Consider the following 20066-nt stretch of genomic DNA (forward strand, 5'->3'; position numbering starts at 1 on the left):
CTTCCTAACTATAAGAAATATTCTGCACTTATTTCACTGTATGACTCATTTATAATTACATTAGGAATAGGTATATGAGAAATACATTAATGCATATTTATACTTTAATCAAATAAAATTATTGAAGAATTTGTACCTCAGAGTACAAGAACTGTGAAAGGACAGAATTGTGTGTGGAAAGAATTGTAAACGTATGCAAAATGCACTACATTGTTCTATTGTGTATGGTTACATAACAGGTTTATCACAGTATATGTTATCTATGTTACATGTGCTTTTAATGATACAACAGTTAATTTATGGAATAGATTTTTTCATAAAGGAACTGTAATAAAATGCATTTTAAATGTAGAAATACGTCACATAAGTGAATATGTTGGAAATATATGAACTGATATGATAGCAGTTCTTATAATTGTATGAACACTCCTCCTTACCCCGGTCCAGAAGTTGTACAGGCTCTGTGGATGGGGAGGGCTTGCTCAGGGTCTTGTTGATGACGGACAGGACTCTGAAGGAGTAGCGAGCCCCTTTGGAGAGAGAGCTGACCGTGTAGGAGGTTTGTCTCAGGCCGGAGACGATGACGGTCCACTGGATGGACCCCAGCGCCTGCTGCTGGATGGCGTACATGAGAGAGCTGGCGTCTGTAATCACAAAGCCAGCCTGTCAACACTGAGACCCGTTTGTGAGTACGGTCACAGTGAATCTCCTCGCCAAGATGAGTCTAAAACCTGCCAACAATCCAACGATTACGCATAAACACACAAATACATTTTCAGTTAAACACATGTCCAAATAAATAAATAACAGCAACCCAATAAAATACTCTGTTCTACAAGCCTGTCTGACTGCTCATTTTTGCCAGTCAGAATTAAATTAAAGTCAATTCAATTTTATTTGTATGGTGCTTTTCACAGAAAGTTCCTTCACAGAGTAACAAAAGGGAAAATACAAGCCCTAAACCATCTGGCATTCCACCTGGCTACAGGGCGGATGCCCATCCTACACTGGCCTATAGGTTGAATTGGTAACAGCTGAGGTATTAGCTACCAGGTCAAGTGGAAAGTCCACATGCAGGGATGTAGAGTATGCAGTACAGAGGGGTGAGGGGATCTGTAGAAGTGTGGGGATGAACCAGGGGAGGTTACCTAAAGATGGGTCAAGCCTCCGGGGTTTCCTCCAGCTGAGGGACACGGTCTTCCCTGTGATCCCCTCTATAACCGGGGCTCCATCCGGAGGGTCAGGGAGCACATCTACAGAGAGGACATTCTACACTGAGCAGTCAATACTACACGCACGCATATACGCATACACATCACACACCAACACCTGTACGAAGGACGTATGCACACACATACATGCATCCACATCTGCACACACACATACATGTGCGCACAAACACACACACACACACACATATGCAGACATGCACACATACGCATACACACACATGCACGCATATATATATACAGATACAGACATACACAAATGCCTGAACCACACAGACACACACACCCCATGCATTTTGGCTCTTCTAAATAGTGCGCTTCAGACTAGCAGAGTGATTGCATGGCTGACAGAAAGGTGTTGAGTATATCCAGCTCCCAGGTACCCCAACTCACCTGTCACATACAAGTGGGCATAGCAGGCAGCCTTCCCCACCTTGTTGGAAATGACGCTCTTATAGACACCCCCGTGAGCGTGGCAGACAGAGCGGATGACCAGACTGTGGATGTCCCTGTCTGTTTGAGGAGAGGGGGGGGGGGGGCAGAGAACATTCCTGAAACACAAATAACCCAACTCTACTTGCTAATACCCCACATTAACTTCCACTCCAGTAAAGCCCAGCTGTGCAAATAGAGCGAAGAAACAGCTGAACCGGTGGTCTCCAACCCTGGTCCTGGAGAGCTACTGGGTCTGCTGGTTTTTGGTTTTCACCTTAAAATCAGCACCCAGTTGAAACCCAGGTAACCAGGTCAAATGAGTTGAACTCTGTAATCAACTGCTCTAATTTATTAACTATAAGAGCTGAGTAAGAATGAAAACCAGGACACCCTGTAGCTCTCCATCTCCAGGACCAGGGTTGGAGACCACTGCTCTAAACCCTGGGAGGCTGTGGACACCAGCAGACCCAGAGAGGACATGCCACCCGCCCGCTTACACTGCGTCATCTTCCTCTCGTCCGTGTTGTCGATCTTCTTGCCGTTGTGGAACCAGGTGATGGTGGGATACGGGAGGCCAGCCACCTTACACTTGAGCACCGCCTCCTTCCCCTCCACCACGTCCAGGTCGTACAGCGGCTTCACGAAGTCGGGCATGGTGAAGCGCTCCATCTCGCTGTCCGGGACCTCCGGCTCCTCCGGGATGGAGGGCATCTTCTCCAGCTTCGCCCTGCAAAACATGCCATCACCGCCCGTAAGCACCGAGTGGTCTACTGGCAACAAGTCTACAGCGGCTGCCCAACCCTGCTCCTGGATATCTATCGTCCTGCCAGTTTTCATTTCAACCCTAATGTGACACCCGATTCTACTAATTAGCACCTCAAAGAGATATCTTGCTGTAGGAAACCTACAGGACTGGGTAAATCTCCAGGAACAGGGCTGGGCAGCCCTGCTCTAGCTGTTGAATGAGGGGAGCTTTGTTACAGTTGGTGTGAAAACCTGCAGAAGCCTCGTCATGCCTCTGTTATGCAATGAGGAAGGCTGTGTCTGACAGCCACTGGGATAGCCAAACTGTACAGTAGGCCTAGATTTTCATACCATCGCTGAAACCCCTCACTATACTCAAATAAAATATATTATCAAGATTATGCAACACTTGTGGAAAAAAACCACAGGCATCTCAAAAAGTGATACAGTGTCTCACGACCCAGTTATGAATGAACCACTGCTGCGTGCAAGGACATCTTGAGGTAAAAACCACAAAAAAAACAAAGAGGTGGAGGAGAAATGAACAGTAATGGAGCATTTGAAATGTTGAAGTGGAGTGTTTGAAATGTTGCATTTGAAGTGGAGTGTTTGAAATGTTGCATTTGAAGTGGGGTGTTTGAAATGTTGCATTTGAAGTGGAGTACTTGAAATGTTACGTTTGAATTGTAGCCTTGGAAATATAGTGGTTGAAATGGAGCATTTGAAGTGGAGCATTTGAAATGTAGCATTTGGAATGTACCCTGCTGAAAAAAAAACAGCTCAAGCTAGGTATCTAAAAAGCTGGTATCTGGTTGACCAGTTCTGACCAGCTCCATACTTGATATGGTTTAACCAGCTCAAGCTATGTTTTATTGAAGAGGAACATTTGAAATGTAGTGGTTGAAAATGTAGCAGAATTGTAATTAGAATTGTAATGGTCGAAATGTTGCATTTGAAATGTAGCGGGTAAAATGTAGCATTTCAAATGTAGTGTTTGAAATGTATCAGTTGAAGTGGAGCAGTTGAAATGTAGAGTAAAGCGACTTTCCCTACATCTGGGAGGAGATGGCAGGGCGCGGCTCCTGCACGTAGAGTTCGGCCGCACACTCCGCCTCCCCGTGTGCGTTGCGGGCGGTGACTGTGTAGAAGCCCTCATTCTCATTGGTCACGTGCACGATGACCAGGGAGTGACGCCCTCCCTCCTTTAGGATCCGAACGTTCTCGCTGTCTGCGAGCGTGTGCTCTGGAGGGACAAAGGGGCAAATGCGCGTCAGGTCAACGTCTGCGCTCAAACACACACGCTCCCATGTTTCCCACACACGCTTCTGCTTTTAACACACACACGCTCACACGTTTCAGACAGACATATCCTCCCACATTTTTCACACACACAATTGCGTATTTCTCTCACACACATACACTCAAGTATTTCACACACACACGCTTGTGCGTTTCACACACAGAGAGCTGGAGCGTGGCATCGTGGGATATCTGCTGGGTGAAAATCCTCACGTTAACACATGACAATATTTTCTTCTGCATTAGTTTCCTTAGAGCAAAACAAACATCAGGAACCTATAGTGAGAACTGCATCACACTGAATCACAACAGAGATTTCATAAATGGTGCTTTGAAAAATAGTGAACATTATTTAAACGGTTCTGGAGAGCAACTCTTACCAAAATGGCTCCAGATGACCCTGGGCGGGGGCGTCCCACTGACCTTGCAGTCGAAGCGGGCCGTGCGCCCCTCGATCACTTCTAGGACGTCCAGCTTACGGGTAAAGAGAGGCTGGATAGAGGGAATGACCTTCAGGCTGGCGCTGGAGGTCAGCTCCTCTGAAACACAGCAAGACCAGGTTTAAACTCTCCCAGCTACAGCACGGCTATTTATAAACCGTCTGCGTTCCACACAATGTGCCTCCAGAAATAGAATAATAGATATCCTCCTGAGACCAGCAGAAAAAAAGTATTTTAATTTTAGGATTTTTTTTATATTGAATATTCGGGTCTTAGAAGGATAAAACGGACAATGGGAAGTTTTCCCTCTCCACTGTGGCTTGCTAGGTAATAACAGACTTGGACAACCATGCCAAAACATGTGGCTATTGAATTTGATTAAACAAAGAAACTCATTCGGTGTAACCAAAAATTGTCATTTAGCGTCACCACAAATACCGGCTACACTGGGATGTCAACAGCTACACAGACACTCCCTTTGATTCTCAATAAAAGACGTCTTCACTGTTCCAGTCACACATTTTTGTGATTGTGTTCGTGGGACAAGGCTTTAGTGGCTTGGACTCTAATTTATTGTTTTAAACCATAAATGCCAGATTTTATTACAGTCTTTTACTGCCATTTTTATAACTTGCTTTTAACTTTATGTGACTAATTAACTTGTATTATTCTTTTATTTGATGTTTATAGCCTTTATTCTATATTATTTCTTTAGTTAATTTAAGCTTTCATTGTGTAAGTGGCTTTGTGTGCCACATGATAAAAGCACTCAAGAAATTAAGTAGGCTGCGCTGCAATGGTGTTAGATTTGCAGTGATTTTTTCACACATTCTTATGGAAAGAGAGTCACACAACTCATGACTCGACTGTGGTCATCCATATGATGACAATGTATTTGTGAATTATTCGAAAGTAATGGGCAAAAGAAAGAAAAAGTCCAGAATGAAAAGAACAGGCCATTCAGCCTATCCAGGATTATCATTCACCTGGTCCAGAGTATCCAGCGCTGTGACCCCTTGAGGAGGACTGAAGTACAGGCTGAATGTTTTCTAGGCCACATGCTCAGGTAGAATAATTCAATTAGTCAATTCTCAATGAGGATCCCCCATACAGAAGTCATTTTAGTCCAGGACTATGCTTAACCTGTGTCTACGAAAATGGCTCGTAGTGCATGACACCACTTAACCTTTAAGTTAAGTCCAAAGCCCAATATGAAGTGGCTCCCAAAGCTTTGGATTTGGATGAGAAAATTCAGAAAATTTAGTTGGGTTTTAATAAGGGCTCAAAACAATAGTATAGCAGGCATTTTGACTGGTTGAAAAGGTTATAAGGTTGAGAGTGCCATATGGCACTGAAAGGGTTGAATAGAGTTGTGGTCCTCATAACCTGCCTTCGGCTTCTGTGAGGCCAAGGGCAGGTGTCGGGGCAGGTTTCGAGGTGGGGCTCACCTTTGGCTGTGCTCAGCTTGCAGGTGTATGTTCCGCTGTCGTCCTCGTGCACAGAGTTTAGGAGCAGCCTGCACCTCCGCCCGTCGAAGTGCATCTTACAGTTCAGCAGCGCCGGCTGGATCAGCTTCCCGTCCGACAGCCAATCCACGTCCACGTCCTGGGGGCCGATCATGTGACACTCGAACAGAGCCGTCTCCCCGGCAACCACCGTCATATCGCTCGCGTGCTGCGTCACGACCAGCACCGCCTCTGAGTGAGCTGCTGCCAATTATATCAAACCACACCTATTAGTCTAGAACATTTCACACATCACCACATATTAAACCACACCTATTAGTCTAGAACATTCCACACATCTCCACACATTAAACCACACCTATTAGTCTAGAACATTCCACACATCTCCACACATTAAACCACATCTATTAGTCTAGAACATTCCACACATCACTTTCTTTGTTCAATTGAACTTGCCTGGTGCAACTGAGCCAACCGAGAGGACCAGAAGTCAAGGACTGCACTTTTTGACAGTATTTCACAGGTTCCAATGCACACGATAAGCTCAGTAAAGCGTACAAAAGTACAGTATACGAATCCAAAACAATTACGTATTTGACACAGCACGTTAAATCATTAAAGTTATGGTATTTCTATGGATTTAGGTTATATTTGTATAGTTTTCTGTATCTCGTCCCTTCTTGGCTAGCATATTTAGCCTGCCAGCGTGTTGATGCTGCTGCATCTTTCTCCACTGGCTGGTGTTGGAACGGTGTTAGCCAGGTCTGGGGTTATTTGTGATATACAGCTGAGAGCATAATCAGGTGAAAGCACTTGTGTTTCTCCTGTGCTGCAAATCGCGCTGGATAAGCACTCATCTGCTAAATGAGTAAGGTCATTCAATTTGTCACAATACGCTTCACAGAATTCTCTGGCCTTAAGCCCCCACACTAAAACAAGTTTTGGACGATGGTGACACCCCCACCCCCCTCAAGAGGAATGGACAGGAAGAAGCCCTGGAGAGGAGCCGGGCTCGAGGGGGGGGCTGTTAGGTGTAGTTGAGTGGCGTGGAACACGGAATGTTCCTGATGTACAGCCTTTCAGCTGAAAGCAGGCACAGCAGTTACACGCTAATCTGCAAACACCCAGAGCTCCACAGCCAAATGGCCACATTACTCACATATTCTAATTCCCTCAATCAGAAAATAAACAGCCATAATCATGTGTAATCCTTGTGTACTCCAGGAATGGACTAATTACGTGAGGGACATGTTTAGAAGGATATTGGGTCTATCCAAATGGTCCTGTGATCAAGTATGATCATGATGTGAATGCATACGTTTTAACTGAGAGATAAACATGGCAGTAGTGTGGGCGGGGCTATCACGTGTAGGGACACTTGGCTTGTTGGCGTTATCGCCCACTAATCCCAGCTTTGAAGGTGTGCGCCTGGAGAAAGCCAAGGCAGATGATATCCCGTCGTGTTTTTTATTCAGTGATGCCAGAAATTAAAATATTTTATCCCTTATCCTTCGGAAAAGTGTGCTATCATTTTCAGTCAGAGGTTGCAATGGCTTCTGTGTACAGCAATGTAATTTTATGTGAAATCACACAAGGATAGTTGAACTTGTTTACTAAAAAGGTTGTGAGCCTATCTTGCTCAGAATGTGGAGTCGAATGATATTATTAATATCACAAAAAGCCACATATAAAACCCAAAGTGTGTTTCTGGGTTAAAATGACTCAAAATGATACAGCAGCTCATGCCATACTTTTTCCAAAATGATAGATGAGGTGTTTCTATGCAGATTCTATGCAGCAGGGCTACATTTTAAGCACAGATCTCAGTAAATTAGTTTAATGGGTCTTGAGCACAGACAGTTTGGGGTCCCCTGGAACACAGGTAGGGGTACAGTGAAGGAGCCCTCACCTTTGACCTCTAGCTTGCATTCACATTGCTTTGATCCGTACTCATTGATGATCTTGCAGGTGTACACTCCCATGTCGGATCTCTGCGCCGATGTGATCTTCATCTCAAACGTTCCATCCTCGGTTTCCCGGACGACGCGTCGGCCGGCGGTTTTTATCGTCACTCGGTCCCGTAGCCTGGGAGCACAGAGAGTAGTGCGTGTATTATCACATTTCAGTGTGTGCTAGATGCATTTTAGAGTGACACACACACCCACATACACACTGCCACACACACGTGCACATACACACCAAAAAACACATATTTTTTTCTGTATGAGGAGGTTTGGCTGCAGAATATATTTACATACTGTAAATACTCAGATTATCTGTAAACATAACGTTTTTCCCGACTGATGTGCTTATGGGTTGAATTGTTGTAAATACGGAAGTGCAGCGGTCCAAACACCTGCCAGAGCACCATGTTCACATATTATCCATCCTTTCATATCTCTTTTTTTCTCTCTCCATATCCCACTCTTCAACCAATTTAGACACCCCTTCTAAGAGCTGTGATTCCTGACTCATTCTGACCATGAGTCATTCCAGTTCCAGCTCGTCAAATGCATTTTGAGAATCCAAATATACAGTATCATACAACTGGTTTGAATGAAAGCATTATGTAGCTTCCACAGTTGCCTGCAAATAGACTAGGATTGTGCAGTAAATTTTTATCAAATGTACAAGCCCATAGTTCCCTAGACCAGTATCAGGATCAATCGATCTTTGCTATTATTTGATATTATATTGATTATTGTTTTTAATCTCCCTTGCAAGTTATTGGGTATTTGGTTATTTCTTCACTTTTTTGAGATTTCACAGAGTATCCTATTTCTCTAAAAATTAGAATGTATGAAAAAAAATTTTTTTGAATTCACCCCTGGTGTCAATATTCTCTGGAGCATTGGTTATTTGAAGTGCATTAAAGCTCATTCCTGGTGCAGCTTTCGACAAGGTAACTGATTGTATTCATCGGAATCATAACACAAAGCTACATTCTTATTTTTAATGCAATTCCGCAGAAAAACAAAAAACAACATTGAAATGATGCGTTTGCTGTTATAAATAGGATAGAGAGCAGAACATCCAGTGAGCAAATACTGATCTGTGTTGGAGGAGCATCTCACCAGTAAATCAGAGGCTTGGGCTGGCCCTGCATTCGCACGGACATGGTGACCTCCTGCCCCTCAGTCACAGACTGGTCATTGAGAGTCAACTGTGGACAAAGGAAGAGAACAGCTAGAACCATGGCTTTTACTTCACTGACTCAGTGGTGTGTGTATATTGCTACACATTCCCTCTTTAATTGTATAATATATTAATCACAAGTTAGAATTCAAAGAACACTACTAAAACGACTGAAACTCTATATATTTATTTCCTGAGATAAATAACAGGATACTACCAAGAAGGAATCTATCCTAACTAGAGTGCCCATGAAACCTTTGCTCCTAACCCAGTATATCCGTAGGCTCATGTTATCTACAGTATTTCAGTGAATTGCATACAGTAAGTCCATATTCTTTGGGCTTTGCACTCCAGCAGATTAGATTCAATAAATATGACTGTGCAGACTGTCTTTACTTTAATTTGACGGTACTTAGATCCATATTCAGTGATCCGTGTAGGAATTACATCCCTTCATAAATATACAGTATTTTAGGGGAACACACATAATTAGGAAGTTGGCTTCTCAGCTGCTTCTGATTAGTCAAGTGTATTCAATCACTTCCTTAGTGCAAGTATCTAGTCTTGATTCTAGGCTTTTGATTGCCGTCTGTTATTGCCGTTCGTCAACATGAGGCCCACAGTTGTGCCAATGACAGTCAAGGATGCCACTATGAGGCATAAGAAAAACAAACAGTCAGAGACATAAGTTAAACAATAAAGCTTTCTTATACCTGCATTATGAAACGATTGAATACACCTGACTATTCAGAAGCAGCTGAGGAGCCAACTGTCCAATTACTTTTGGTCCTTCAAAATGGGGGGGATTATGTATAAAAAGGTCCAATGTGCTGGACTACAGTGCCAAAAGAGCAGAACTATCCAAATACATACCGACTGGACTGTATTTCACAAATAATATAGGCTTCATTAATCTGCCTGAGCATTAGTGTAATGTTAAAAGTTTATTCGGGAGTAAAATGAATAGTGGTGTTAAATTGTTTTATGAATGCATATTTATTTGTTGTGTCTCGCTAGCATAACTAGCTAGCTAGCTTAGCAATAACATTACAGTTCATTTGTGAGCTAACATTAATAGTGAGCCTTTAGCTTGAAGGTAATCTTTAACTTTACTTTCCTTTCCTTAGCTTGAACTGCTGCTTCTATCCTTGTCCTGACTGTCTGTTTTATTGGGCTTCAATTGTTTCTCAGCTTTCTTTTCCTTTTTAGAATGTTATGTATATGGCTAACTTTGTCCACAGTATATTAATGTCATCGTCGTCCTGACAGTGTGTTTGTATGCTTTTCAATTAATCAAACAATAAACAGCATTTGGCAGACTTGGGCATCTTATTTCACCATCACAACGCAGAATGAAGACAACATTATACAGTCAGTTACACCTGCACTAAGGAGGCGATTCAATACACCTGACTAATCACAAAAGGCTGAGAAGCCAACTGTCCAATTACTTTTGGTCCCATCAAATGTAATAATATGGGCAGAAAAAGAAGCATGGAAAATAAACAGAAATGGTCTCCACCTGGAAGGAAGGTGGTTCCTTGAATCGCGTGTCCACGATTTTCCTAGGCTCCGGCCCCCGATAGGATGGGACCCCGTAGTCCATGCCTTCCTCCATGGGGCTCAGGTACTCCTCGTCAGACGTGATGGGGCTGCTGATGTCCATGGGTACACCGAGGGTCCCCCGCGCCTCCTGCCTGGGGTCTGAGGGGGGAACGACACAGGGCACAGGGTCAAAGGTGAAATCTCAGAAAGTAGAACATATTACCTGCACTGTGAAATCACAGTGAGAGTGTGGTCATGACCTTGTTCTGTGAATGAGGAGGGAGGTATAAGCCATACGTGATTTTCAGTGATATGTATTCCATAAACATTCATCATTCTCCGACATACAATCCTTTCCAAACCTATGGCTCTATAGGCATATGTGTCCCTTTTATTCCAACCAACACAGGTCCCTGATAAAATTGCCTTATCTGATATGTCTATGACAAGATGAATGAATTCCCTCAGACACAGACACTAATTGGAAGCAATTACTCTACATGCATGTGAATACTTTTATGAATATTGTGAATATTTTTCCAGTTTTGCAGTAGCTTTCCTTGGTTTCTGGGCATTACTCGTTATTGCTCAATGATTTTTAATTATTTGGCTGTGAACATGTTGGGATATTGCTCATGTTTATTCTGGAGAACCGATCGGAATGGAAATGGACCTGTCGATATTTCAGCTCCTATGCAGCGGGATTCTGAGCTCGCTGAGTTATCGTCATGGTGATGGAGCTTGACAGGGAGGCGTTGCGGTTTACAAAGGTTTCCTAGGTGACTGGTAAGAGCAGAGATGGGAGAAAGGCTTTGAAATGAGGTAGAGCTTGAGAGAGGATAAACCCCTCAATTCCTGAACCAATCAATCTCCTGCTTCGGGGGTTTAAATGCACAGGCTGCAGTATGGCACTGTATGGTCCGGTAAAATGTTCCAAGCCTCTCTCCATCTAAAGGTACAAACTGCCACTGGAGGACTAGAGCTGCCCTTTCCCCTTGCAGAGCTGCTCACCCACCATCAGATGACAGATTACAGTCTGACGGCAACATAGCATAGCAGCAAAAGACCTGGGCTCCTGCATATTGGTTGCGTAAGGCTGTTGTGCCCAAGAACAAATTGCAGCCCTGCATTCATTTAGATGGACACATAGACAGATAGATGTCTAGTAGTAATAAGTTATGTCTCCCGTATATGCTTTTGTAATTTCTCAGAATTCAAGCTAACTTGCATCTTGGTTAAGTGTATTAGTCACCATTACATCACTCTTACCGAAATCGGATGGCTTTCTCTCACACATCCAAGCACCTTAGTTTTGCCTCATCTTCATAGTTGCACACATGAATGCGCAAACACACATATACACCCACACCCACACATTTCTCCTTCTCTGTGCCTGTATTCCAAATGCCCCTGTGTTTTAATAATCATAAACTTGTGTGCACTGTGCACAAAATAGCAGTAATTACCCTCGTCAGGGGTATAAATAAGGTATGGCTTATTCTGTCTGAAAACCGGTAATCAGCGATGTCCTCTGGGTACTATAGTGTAAGAGTGTTCCCACGCTATAACTGAACAACATAATTTATAATACACTGTGGATAGCTGTGATGTCACAGCAGTGCTTCTAATTTAGTGGCGTCTAATCTGACAAAGCAGAGGACCAGGAAGCAGGCATTAATCATGCAGTAGGAGGTAAAACCGGCAGTTATCACTGCGTTGTGGAGACGATAGCCATGAACTGTCTGTACGCTTTACTCCCTAACAAGGCAATACTTCTCGTCACCTTCACTATTTTTAGAAAGGTGAAACACTTCTGAGAAGCAAGGAATCATTACGGCAAGGAAACGTAACAAGAAGGACACTCTGTCATGGATTAATGCCTCTACCAAATAAAACTGACTCATGTATAAGCCATAAAAAACATTTATTGGCAAGTATTTCAGCCTGTAGCAATACGAATTGGGTCTTTATACATTTCATTTTCAGAAACTGTTATGATCATTGGTTTCAGAAAAAAAAAGACATTTGGATACAATTGGTTTCCTAATAATATTCTGACTCAGAGACAGTGACTCATAATATTGACATCCGTCTGGATGTTTCACAGTATAAATGACTGCTCTAATGGCTCAAGGTTTCAAAAGCTTACAACTTCAATTTTCTCAGTGGTATATGTTTTCCGGATGATAATTGCTCTCACTAATGATGTTGTCCTTTGGTCCTTTATATCATAAACAAACTATCAGGAAATTGAAAATCGTGGCCAGACAATTTTTCAGCAGCACGAGCTGCTAAATACAGTAGTTTATTCTTTCCTAAAAATGCCCCCATTGCAATTCATTCATTTAGATCCGTTATTTTTCCATTGCTATTTTATCTATTCAAGCAGCTAATCAAACCCCTTCCTGCAGCTGACTAAGTTTGAATGAAACATCTTTCCATTTGTGCAAACCTGATTTGCACGTTTTGCATTTTGAATGTGATTCAGAGACTGCCACAGATTTCTTTTTTGTTTCAATCCCAATTACATAAGTACATGAATTAAATTTTTCATTTGTTTTTACACAATGAGAAATAGAACAGTGAAACAAACAGAGTCACTTTAAATGTCAGCAGTGCTTTCTGTGGAACAGTTCAGAGTAAAAGAGCTCCACTTGCTCAAATAAAGGCTACCAGTAGTTGAAAGAAAATATTCTGTCTCTGTAGGTTTGTCTGAAGAGAGAGAACACAGGCCACCTGCTTGATGACTAAACAGCTTTGTTTCCTTTTGGAATTCATCAGGATGCCAGCACGCCTTCAACACTTTATAGGTTGAATTTTAGCCTTTGGGTTGCTATGGTAACAGCCAGTGGGTCTGTTTATGGAGGGGCTGTTGAATGAGGGTGAGATGTGTGTGTGTGTGCATGTGGGTGTGTGTGCGCATGCATGTGTGCATGGTTGTACTACTGAGCACTTCATTAGGTAGACTTGTACACCAGCTTGTTAATGCAAATATTGCATATGATCATGTGGTTGATATTTGGCCACACATAAAGGAATGGTTGATAAGACATGATCATCTGGTTGATATCTGGTCACATATACAGGAGTGGTTGATAAGATATGATCATCTGGTTGATATCTGGTCACACAAACAGGAGTGGTTGATAGGTTATGATCATCTGGTTGATATTTGGTCACACATACAGGACTGGTTGATAAGATATGATCATCTGGTTGATATCTGGTCACACAAACAGCAGTGGTTGATAAGATATGATCATCTGGTTGATATCCGGTCACACATACAGGAGTGGTTGATGATATATGACCACCTGGTGGATATTTGGTCACACACATAATAAAGGTGTGGTTGATAAGATATGACCATCTGGTTGATATTTGGTCACACATACAGGAGGGATATATGACAAGATCATCTGGTTGATATTTGGTCACACATACAGGAGTAATTGATGATATATGACCATTTGGTTGGTATTTGGGTACGGATACAGGAGCGGGGGTGGTGTGTGGTGTGTGGTCCCAAGGAGAACTCACCTGCTTGAATGAAAAGGGTGGCAGTGCAGGTGGCTCGGCCCACCTCGTTGGTTGCCGTGACGCAGTAAGTGCCAGCGTCGCCGGGTTTTGAGCGTTTGATGTGCAGCGAGTGCCTCTCTCCCTCCACCTTCACTGTGTGCGTGGGGCTGTTCCTCATCTCCACATCTTCCTTCCTCCATGTCACTGCAGCAAGAGACACATTCCCCGTTTATTCATAAACACGCGCCCATTTTTGGGCTGGTCACTGACTGACGTTTCTTTGTCCGTCTCATCACAATGCATAACAGACTATATCCATTCTTTGCCAAAATCGGGAGTAAAATCCTCACACACCTCTGATTACACCTGTTGAACACACTGTAACATTTTACTGAAGGAACAGAAACACTAAAACCTTAGCCTGCATTTAATTTAAGTCCAAATTCTCCCTGTCAATATAGTCTGATGGGATGACAATGTTCTTGTGAGGGGCGAGTGACGTGCCCGGAATGGGTACTTATAGTTGAAATGATGGAAGAGGGGGGTGGGAGGACATGGGGAAGTGTGCTCCCCTCAAAGCCCAATCTAACAGGACATTGGGGTGTGGGTGGAGGGCTGAGGAGAGCAGAGTATCTTGCCTTCTGGGTCAGGAGTGCCAGCGATGATGCACATCAGTAGCACATCGGAGCCTGCAGATGCCACAGTGTCCTGTAGGGGGAGCTCAAACAGGGGCGCCTCCAGTGGGTCCTCTCCAGCAGAGACGTACGAGTCGTCTGAAGAATCTGAGTTGCAGAAACAACAACAACAGACCTATTCATTTCAGTTTTTAATAATGTTATTGTTCATACAAAAAGAAACATCTGGGCGCTGAAGAAAGTTTATAATGATATACATATAATTGCATAAATACAGTCAAACAGCTTGCATTTTGTCACAGTGTTATTCCCTAATTAAAATGAGGACATCTTCAGATAGACTCAGTTCAGTTAGCTTTTGTAACTCCTCAAACTGCATATGTGAAGAACAAAAGTACTGGCTTGTAACTGGTAGTCAAAGGTAGGGGTTAATGCTGGCTGAACCCCAGCCCTCAAGGGGGAATCCTCACCTAGCTCCGGAGACATGGGCCGAGTGCGATGGCCTTTTCCTCTGGCTCGGTGCGTTGCTCCCTCCCTGCCTTTCCTCATCGTTTTGCCACCCGCCGCCTCCGCAGCCTGAACTTCCATTGGCTCTTCTTCCACAACGATTGAAGGGATGGGGAGTTTTGGAGCAGGGGATGCGGGCGGTGCGTGCACCTCCATAGCCTCTTGCTCCGAGACTGGACCGCGGGTAGGAACGAGCCTTGGAGGCTTGGTTGGGGCCTGGGCAGGATGCTGAGGCTCTCTCTGCACAAGCGGGCTCGGAGGCCTCTGCTCCACCTTGCGCAAGGACGGGCCCACCTTCCTGGGCATTGGCTCCTCCCTCAGAGACTCTTTGATGGGGGAATCTGGGGAGTGGGCGAGTTCGTGTACAAAAGGAGGTCCTCTCTGCACAAGCGGACTTGGAGGCCTTCGTTCTACCTGCCGTACCGATATTTCAACTTTCCTAGGTGATGGCTCCTCCTTCGGTAAGGCAGGGGGGAGTGGGTGCTCTTCAGCCAATCCTGGAGTCTCTGGTGTTAAAGTGCTCCGAGGCGGCTCCCTGACTGGGCTTCTTCTTGGCGACCGTTGTCCAGGTAACTCAGTGACTGACATAGCCTCAGGGGCGATTTCTTCCTGTCCAAATCTACTCACCGTCACACTGCTTACTGAGGACCTGTTGGTTTCGGGTTGTTGGGGTGGAGGCTCCTCCTTTTTCTGGGCTTCCCGGTTCTTTTCAGGTTCAGGTGATCGTTGTGGCGATCGTTCTTTCAGTTGCTCTCTCCGTTTCTCCTCCTCTTCCTGCTGGATGCGCTCGCGGATCTGCAGTTTCTGTAGAACCTGAGGGGGGATGGGCTCCAGTTTTCTGAGTGGCTGCCTGCCACGGGGAGAGAGCTGCTCTGTGGAGAAGGACTTTGCCAGATGGGGCTTCCCCACCAGCTTCTTGATCCTCCGCAACTCCTCTGTGAACTTGCTCTCGATGTCCTGGACCTTTTGGGAGTAGCGAGGCCGGTCCTCCAGAGAGGCAGCCCTCTGCCGGAACATGGACCTCCTCTCAGCTGCGTCCGCCTTCAGGGCCTCCCGCAGATCTTCCCTGGAGCTCTCTCGGGAGATCCCTAACCGGCTCCCCCCATCGTCCGAGTCGATGGATGGGGCCCGGTTGAAACCGGCCCAGGATCTTCCTGAGATTGATCCCTCTGGATTGTCGATGCTCTTCCTTCGCTCCTCGAAGACTCGCACCTTTTCGATGATCTTAGAGCTGGCACGAGTCAGCTTCGGTGACGGACGGAGTGTCAAGTCCTTGCGGGAATACTCGCTGACGGGGGTCTGGGGGCGGGAGTCCTGGTTACTACTCTGAGACATGGCTGAGGACTTTGGCTGCTTAATCTTGTCCTCAAATTCTCCTGCTACGGTGTCTACATAGTCGGATGGGACAACAACTTTCTTGCGAGGGGTGAGTGGCGTGCCAGGGGCTGACCCGGAACGGGTAGTTATAGGGGAAGTGATGGAACGCTGGCCAATTTTGGGAGAGGGGGGTGGGAGAACTTGGGGGTGTGCTTCCCTCAAAACGTCTTCTGTTTGGCTCCTGAAAGAAGGTGATTAAGGGAAATGTTCTGTTAGGGTAAAGGTCTGGGTGGAGGATGAGCCCAGCTGTTTGGAAGAGGACAGGAAACCTGAGTGGCCTTTTTGTGGCTTGGGGTCAAGGAAGAGGAAGAGGAAGGCTTCCAGTGTGACGACCTTTCTGCCTGAATGTGTGTGCCTAGCAGCAGCGAAGGGTTTCACATGAACTAAGTAGTGTCTGTGGAGGAGAGCTACGTGTTCAGTTCAGATTGCGGTCGCATGGGGGAACTCTAAAAACAAAAACTGTTATTTAGGATTTCCTAGGGTGGGAGGGGCGTAACTAGGTGTATGTGGATGTTTGGGAATGATAAAATAAGCATTATATAAGTATTAAAATAAGTTGTATAAAACTGTCATGCCAGGATTATCTCTTATCAAATACAGCAGCCTATGTGCCAGAAATACTATAAAATGTGAATTGTGTCTATAAAACAAAATTGTATCACTGTAGTCAGAACACCTATACTGAAATGGCTATGAGTGAGCTAGGGTGTTGTGGTATATATCAGTGGTCAGGTGTGGATGTCATGGGCCAGATCATAAGGTGTTCTGCCTAAAACCTATTTCTTCCAACATAACTGGACTAGACCACCAGATATCACCAGATATCTACAAGGTTAAGTCAAAATGTATTTTGCCATAACTAGGAAGGGCAGAAAGATGAGTAATGAGTCTTGGCACTTAGTCAGAATACTGAATACTGGGTTATCACGGTCACTGCAGTATATACAATGTTCGCATTGGAGAACACCACCTCTGATGTTAATGCAAACTCGACTACAGTCACCTGACGGCATTTCAAGGCAAATTCGCCGTCGACTCTGGCGGCCTCTGCATACTGCACAATCCTTCTCTCCTTCCCAGAAAGCAACTGTTAAGACTTACTCTTGTGATCTATATCCAGTGTTTAACTGTATGAACAGAACGAGCAGCACTCCCAGCATGCAACAGAATATGCGCATGCAGTACTACAGTAAGCTAATGTCTACCTCACTGGACATTCTACAGTAAAAGCCCGATATAATGTGTGTAGGCTTTACAAACACTAATTAAGGCTAAATTATGAGTAAATCACTGGGTAACTACAGTGTTGTGAAATAATATTAAGGCTATGAAATTGCTCTAGTGATATTATGTGAAAAGGTGAATTATTATTAATCTGGTAGTTTCATAACAATTTAAGGCTTATAAAGTGGTACATTTAAGAATATTGCAGCTAAAGTCATCTGGTGGTTGTCAGAAAATATAATGAAAATGTTTATATTTGGATAATTCAGCTAGTCCTGAAATACAAAGGTATTTATTTGTAAAAGTCAATGATTTTAGGTTATGCTAAATATGACTTTGGTCAATGTTTTAATATGTCCTTCTAACGTGTATAATTTGAGGCTATTTATAAAAATGTATGCCTTTGCTATTTTCTGTCTTGTATGCCTAACATAAGATGATGTGATGAACTGTTGATCTGGTAAAGACTAGGTAATCTGTTCCGGTGATAAAAGTGCATGCAGACACAGAAGCAGGTGCTGTACATGCTGAAGAGTGTGTCTGTTCAAAGCCATGCACAACAAACGGGTGGAAACCAAAGGAGTACCTCACAGACATCCAATGAGACGCAAATCATGTCCTCAAATCATTTTTCCAAACATCTGGATTCCACACTAATGACCTGGTGACAACTTTGGCCACCTGCACAAACTGTTTTGAGTTGGCGTGATTCGCTTTTGCTCTCATTGGTGTGTGGGTCTTAACTTAAAATTGACTGTGAGAGGGGTCAAAGGAAAGTATGAACTGAAAATGAATAAAGAAACCTAAAATGATGACAAGAACTTAAGTCAATCGGGAAACAAACTTGATTCAAAATAATCTAATTTGTTAGTTTGTCTATGTACTTATGATTGAGAATTTGAATGTAAAATTGAACTGATTGATTCACAGGCCTGTTTAGAAGTGTTTGCCAGTGTTGATGGGCAGTAGTTTTAATCAAAGAATCAATAAAAGATAAGTCTGAACGCTGATCAGGCTAACTGTATTACGTATTACTGTGAGACCAGTTTAAAGTTGTACATAAACTAGAGGGTGAATGACATACTATGATCCTGAAACACAGAGACAGGCACCACGGAAACTCTCACCAGAGTAATCACTGAATAAAGCTTGAAGAAAAATTCACGATATGAAATTTTGGCTGGTATTGTGAAGATGACAACAGAAACTTGATCAGAGGGTTTGAAATTAAGACTATTTGTATACTAATATTCTAATGTTAACTGGTCTGTCTAGCTCTATTGCATGAATAAATGCCAATTTCCTGTCATTAAGTATCTGACAATACTGTTTGGTATCAATCAGAAAATTTAAATCATCAGTATGGTCTTTTTCTAAACATCGTAACTAAGATACATTTCAGATAAATGTTCAGTCATGCACCACTTTAGAAGGCTCAGAGAGCATTTCAGAATAGGAGGGCTGGTCTAGGATCAGCTCATAATGGATAAGGTAAAGAAATAGACAGGAAAAATCTGATCCTAGATCAGCACACCTACTCTGGGGTGCTGTATGACTTCATGAATACTGGCCAAGGTTGTTGCCTGGATAAAGGCCCATCCACACCAAAAACTATAACTATAACCATAACCATAACGATAATGATAACGGTAACCATGTGAGCATCAACACTGATGAAGGATAACTTTCTGTAAATAGTCTCTGGGCTATGCCATTTTGCATGTGACGTCCTGTAAATTTAAATGGATTTTGATTGGTTGTCAGTTGTCATTATCGTTCATGGAGCTGGGAAAAAATTGCTCTAAAAGTGATCCCAACGATATCAACTGTCGTTGTCGTTATGGTTGTGGTACGAACTCCACCATCAACTTGAGTTAGAATGACTGTTTTAAATGACATATTTAAAGTTATCATTATAGTTATCATTCATGGTGTGGGTGGGCCTTATTTTGGCCTTCCCTGGACTGAATGGAGCCCAGCATTGAACGCGGTCATATCTGGGTCCAGCAGTTTTTAAAAAATTCAACCTGCTCACATCGCAACTCCTTATAATTCCGTTCAGGTGTGCAACCAAATGAGAGTCATATCAAATAATGAAACGCAAATCACAGAACGGGTGGGGGGAACAAAAAGCGTGAGAAATAATATTATGTAAATACAAATTATGAAATACATAAAGATAAAGAATAAACTAAACATATTGTCATGCTACTTGTATTTTAGAAGAGATTAGGAGGGATTTGTAATCAATTTGTTATGATGTTTGTTTTTAACGGTATATTTGCCTATATGAATTGAGGGTTTTTTCTGGGGGGGGGAAGAAGGTGTGCTGAAAAGGGAAAGTAAAATGCTGTGTGGTTGTTGGCAGTTGACCCTGGCTATAACACAAGGGGAGGACGCTCACACTCTGGGAATTAATTCCGTAAAAGTTTCAGGACTTCCTGCCAGCTAAAATCAATATTTGCATCACTGACAAAACGACAGCGCACACATTCACCTTTTACCTTCGTT

General features: G+C 43.5%; 1 protein-coding gene across 4 annotated transcripts in view; it reads right to left on the minus strand.

Annotated features, from left to right (window-relative positions):
- Window positions 1–20066, minus strand: part of LOC133116231 (striated muscle preferentially expressed protein kinase-like) — an 84733-nt gene that overhangs the window by 30531 nt on the left and 34136 nt on the right. For 3 of the 4 annotated variants that reach the window (XM_061225599.1, XM_061225602.1, XM_061225601.1), the window contains 13 exons: window positions 14918–16512; window positions 14451–14594; window positions 13834–14016; window positions 10271–10452; window positions 8688–8776; window positions 7523–7698; window positions 5596–5856; window positions 4088–4246; window positions 3462–3651; window positions 2162–2391; window positions 1623–1742; window positions 1149–1253; window positions 438–644 (listed from right to left, as the gene is read on the minus strand). In XM_061225599.1, coding sequence (XP_061081583.1) covers window positions 438–644; window positions 1149–1253; window positions 1623–1742; window positions 2162–2391; window positions 3462–3651; window positions 4088–4246; window positions 5596–5856; window positions 7523–7698; window positions 8688–8776; window positions 10271–10452; window positions 13834–14016; window positions 14451–14594; window positions 14918–16512 — 3641 coding nt within the window. The remainder of the gene's footprint in view (window positions 1–437; window positions 645–1148; window positions 1254–1622; window positions 1743–2161; window positions 2392–3461; window positions 3652–4087; window positions 4247–5595; window positions 5857–7522; window positions 7699–8687; window positions 8777–10270; window positions 10453–13833; window positions 14017–14450; window positions 14595–14917; window positions 16513–20066) is intronic. The other variant, XM_061225600.1, reaches the window with a different exon arrangement.

This window comes from Conger conger, chromosome 17, assembly GCF_963514075.1.
Source record: "Conger conger chromosome 17, fConCon1.1, whole genome shotgun sequence".
Lineage (NCBI taxonomy): Eukaryota > Metazoa > Chordata > Actinopteri > Anguilliformes > Congridae > Conger > Conger conger.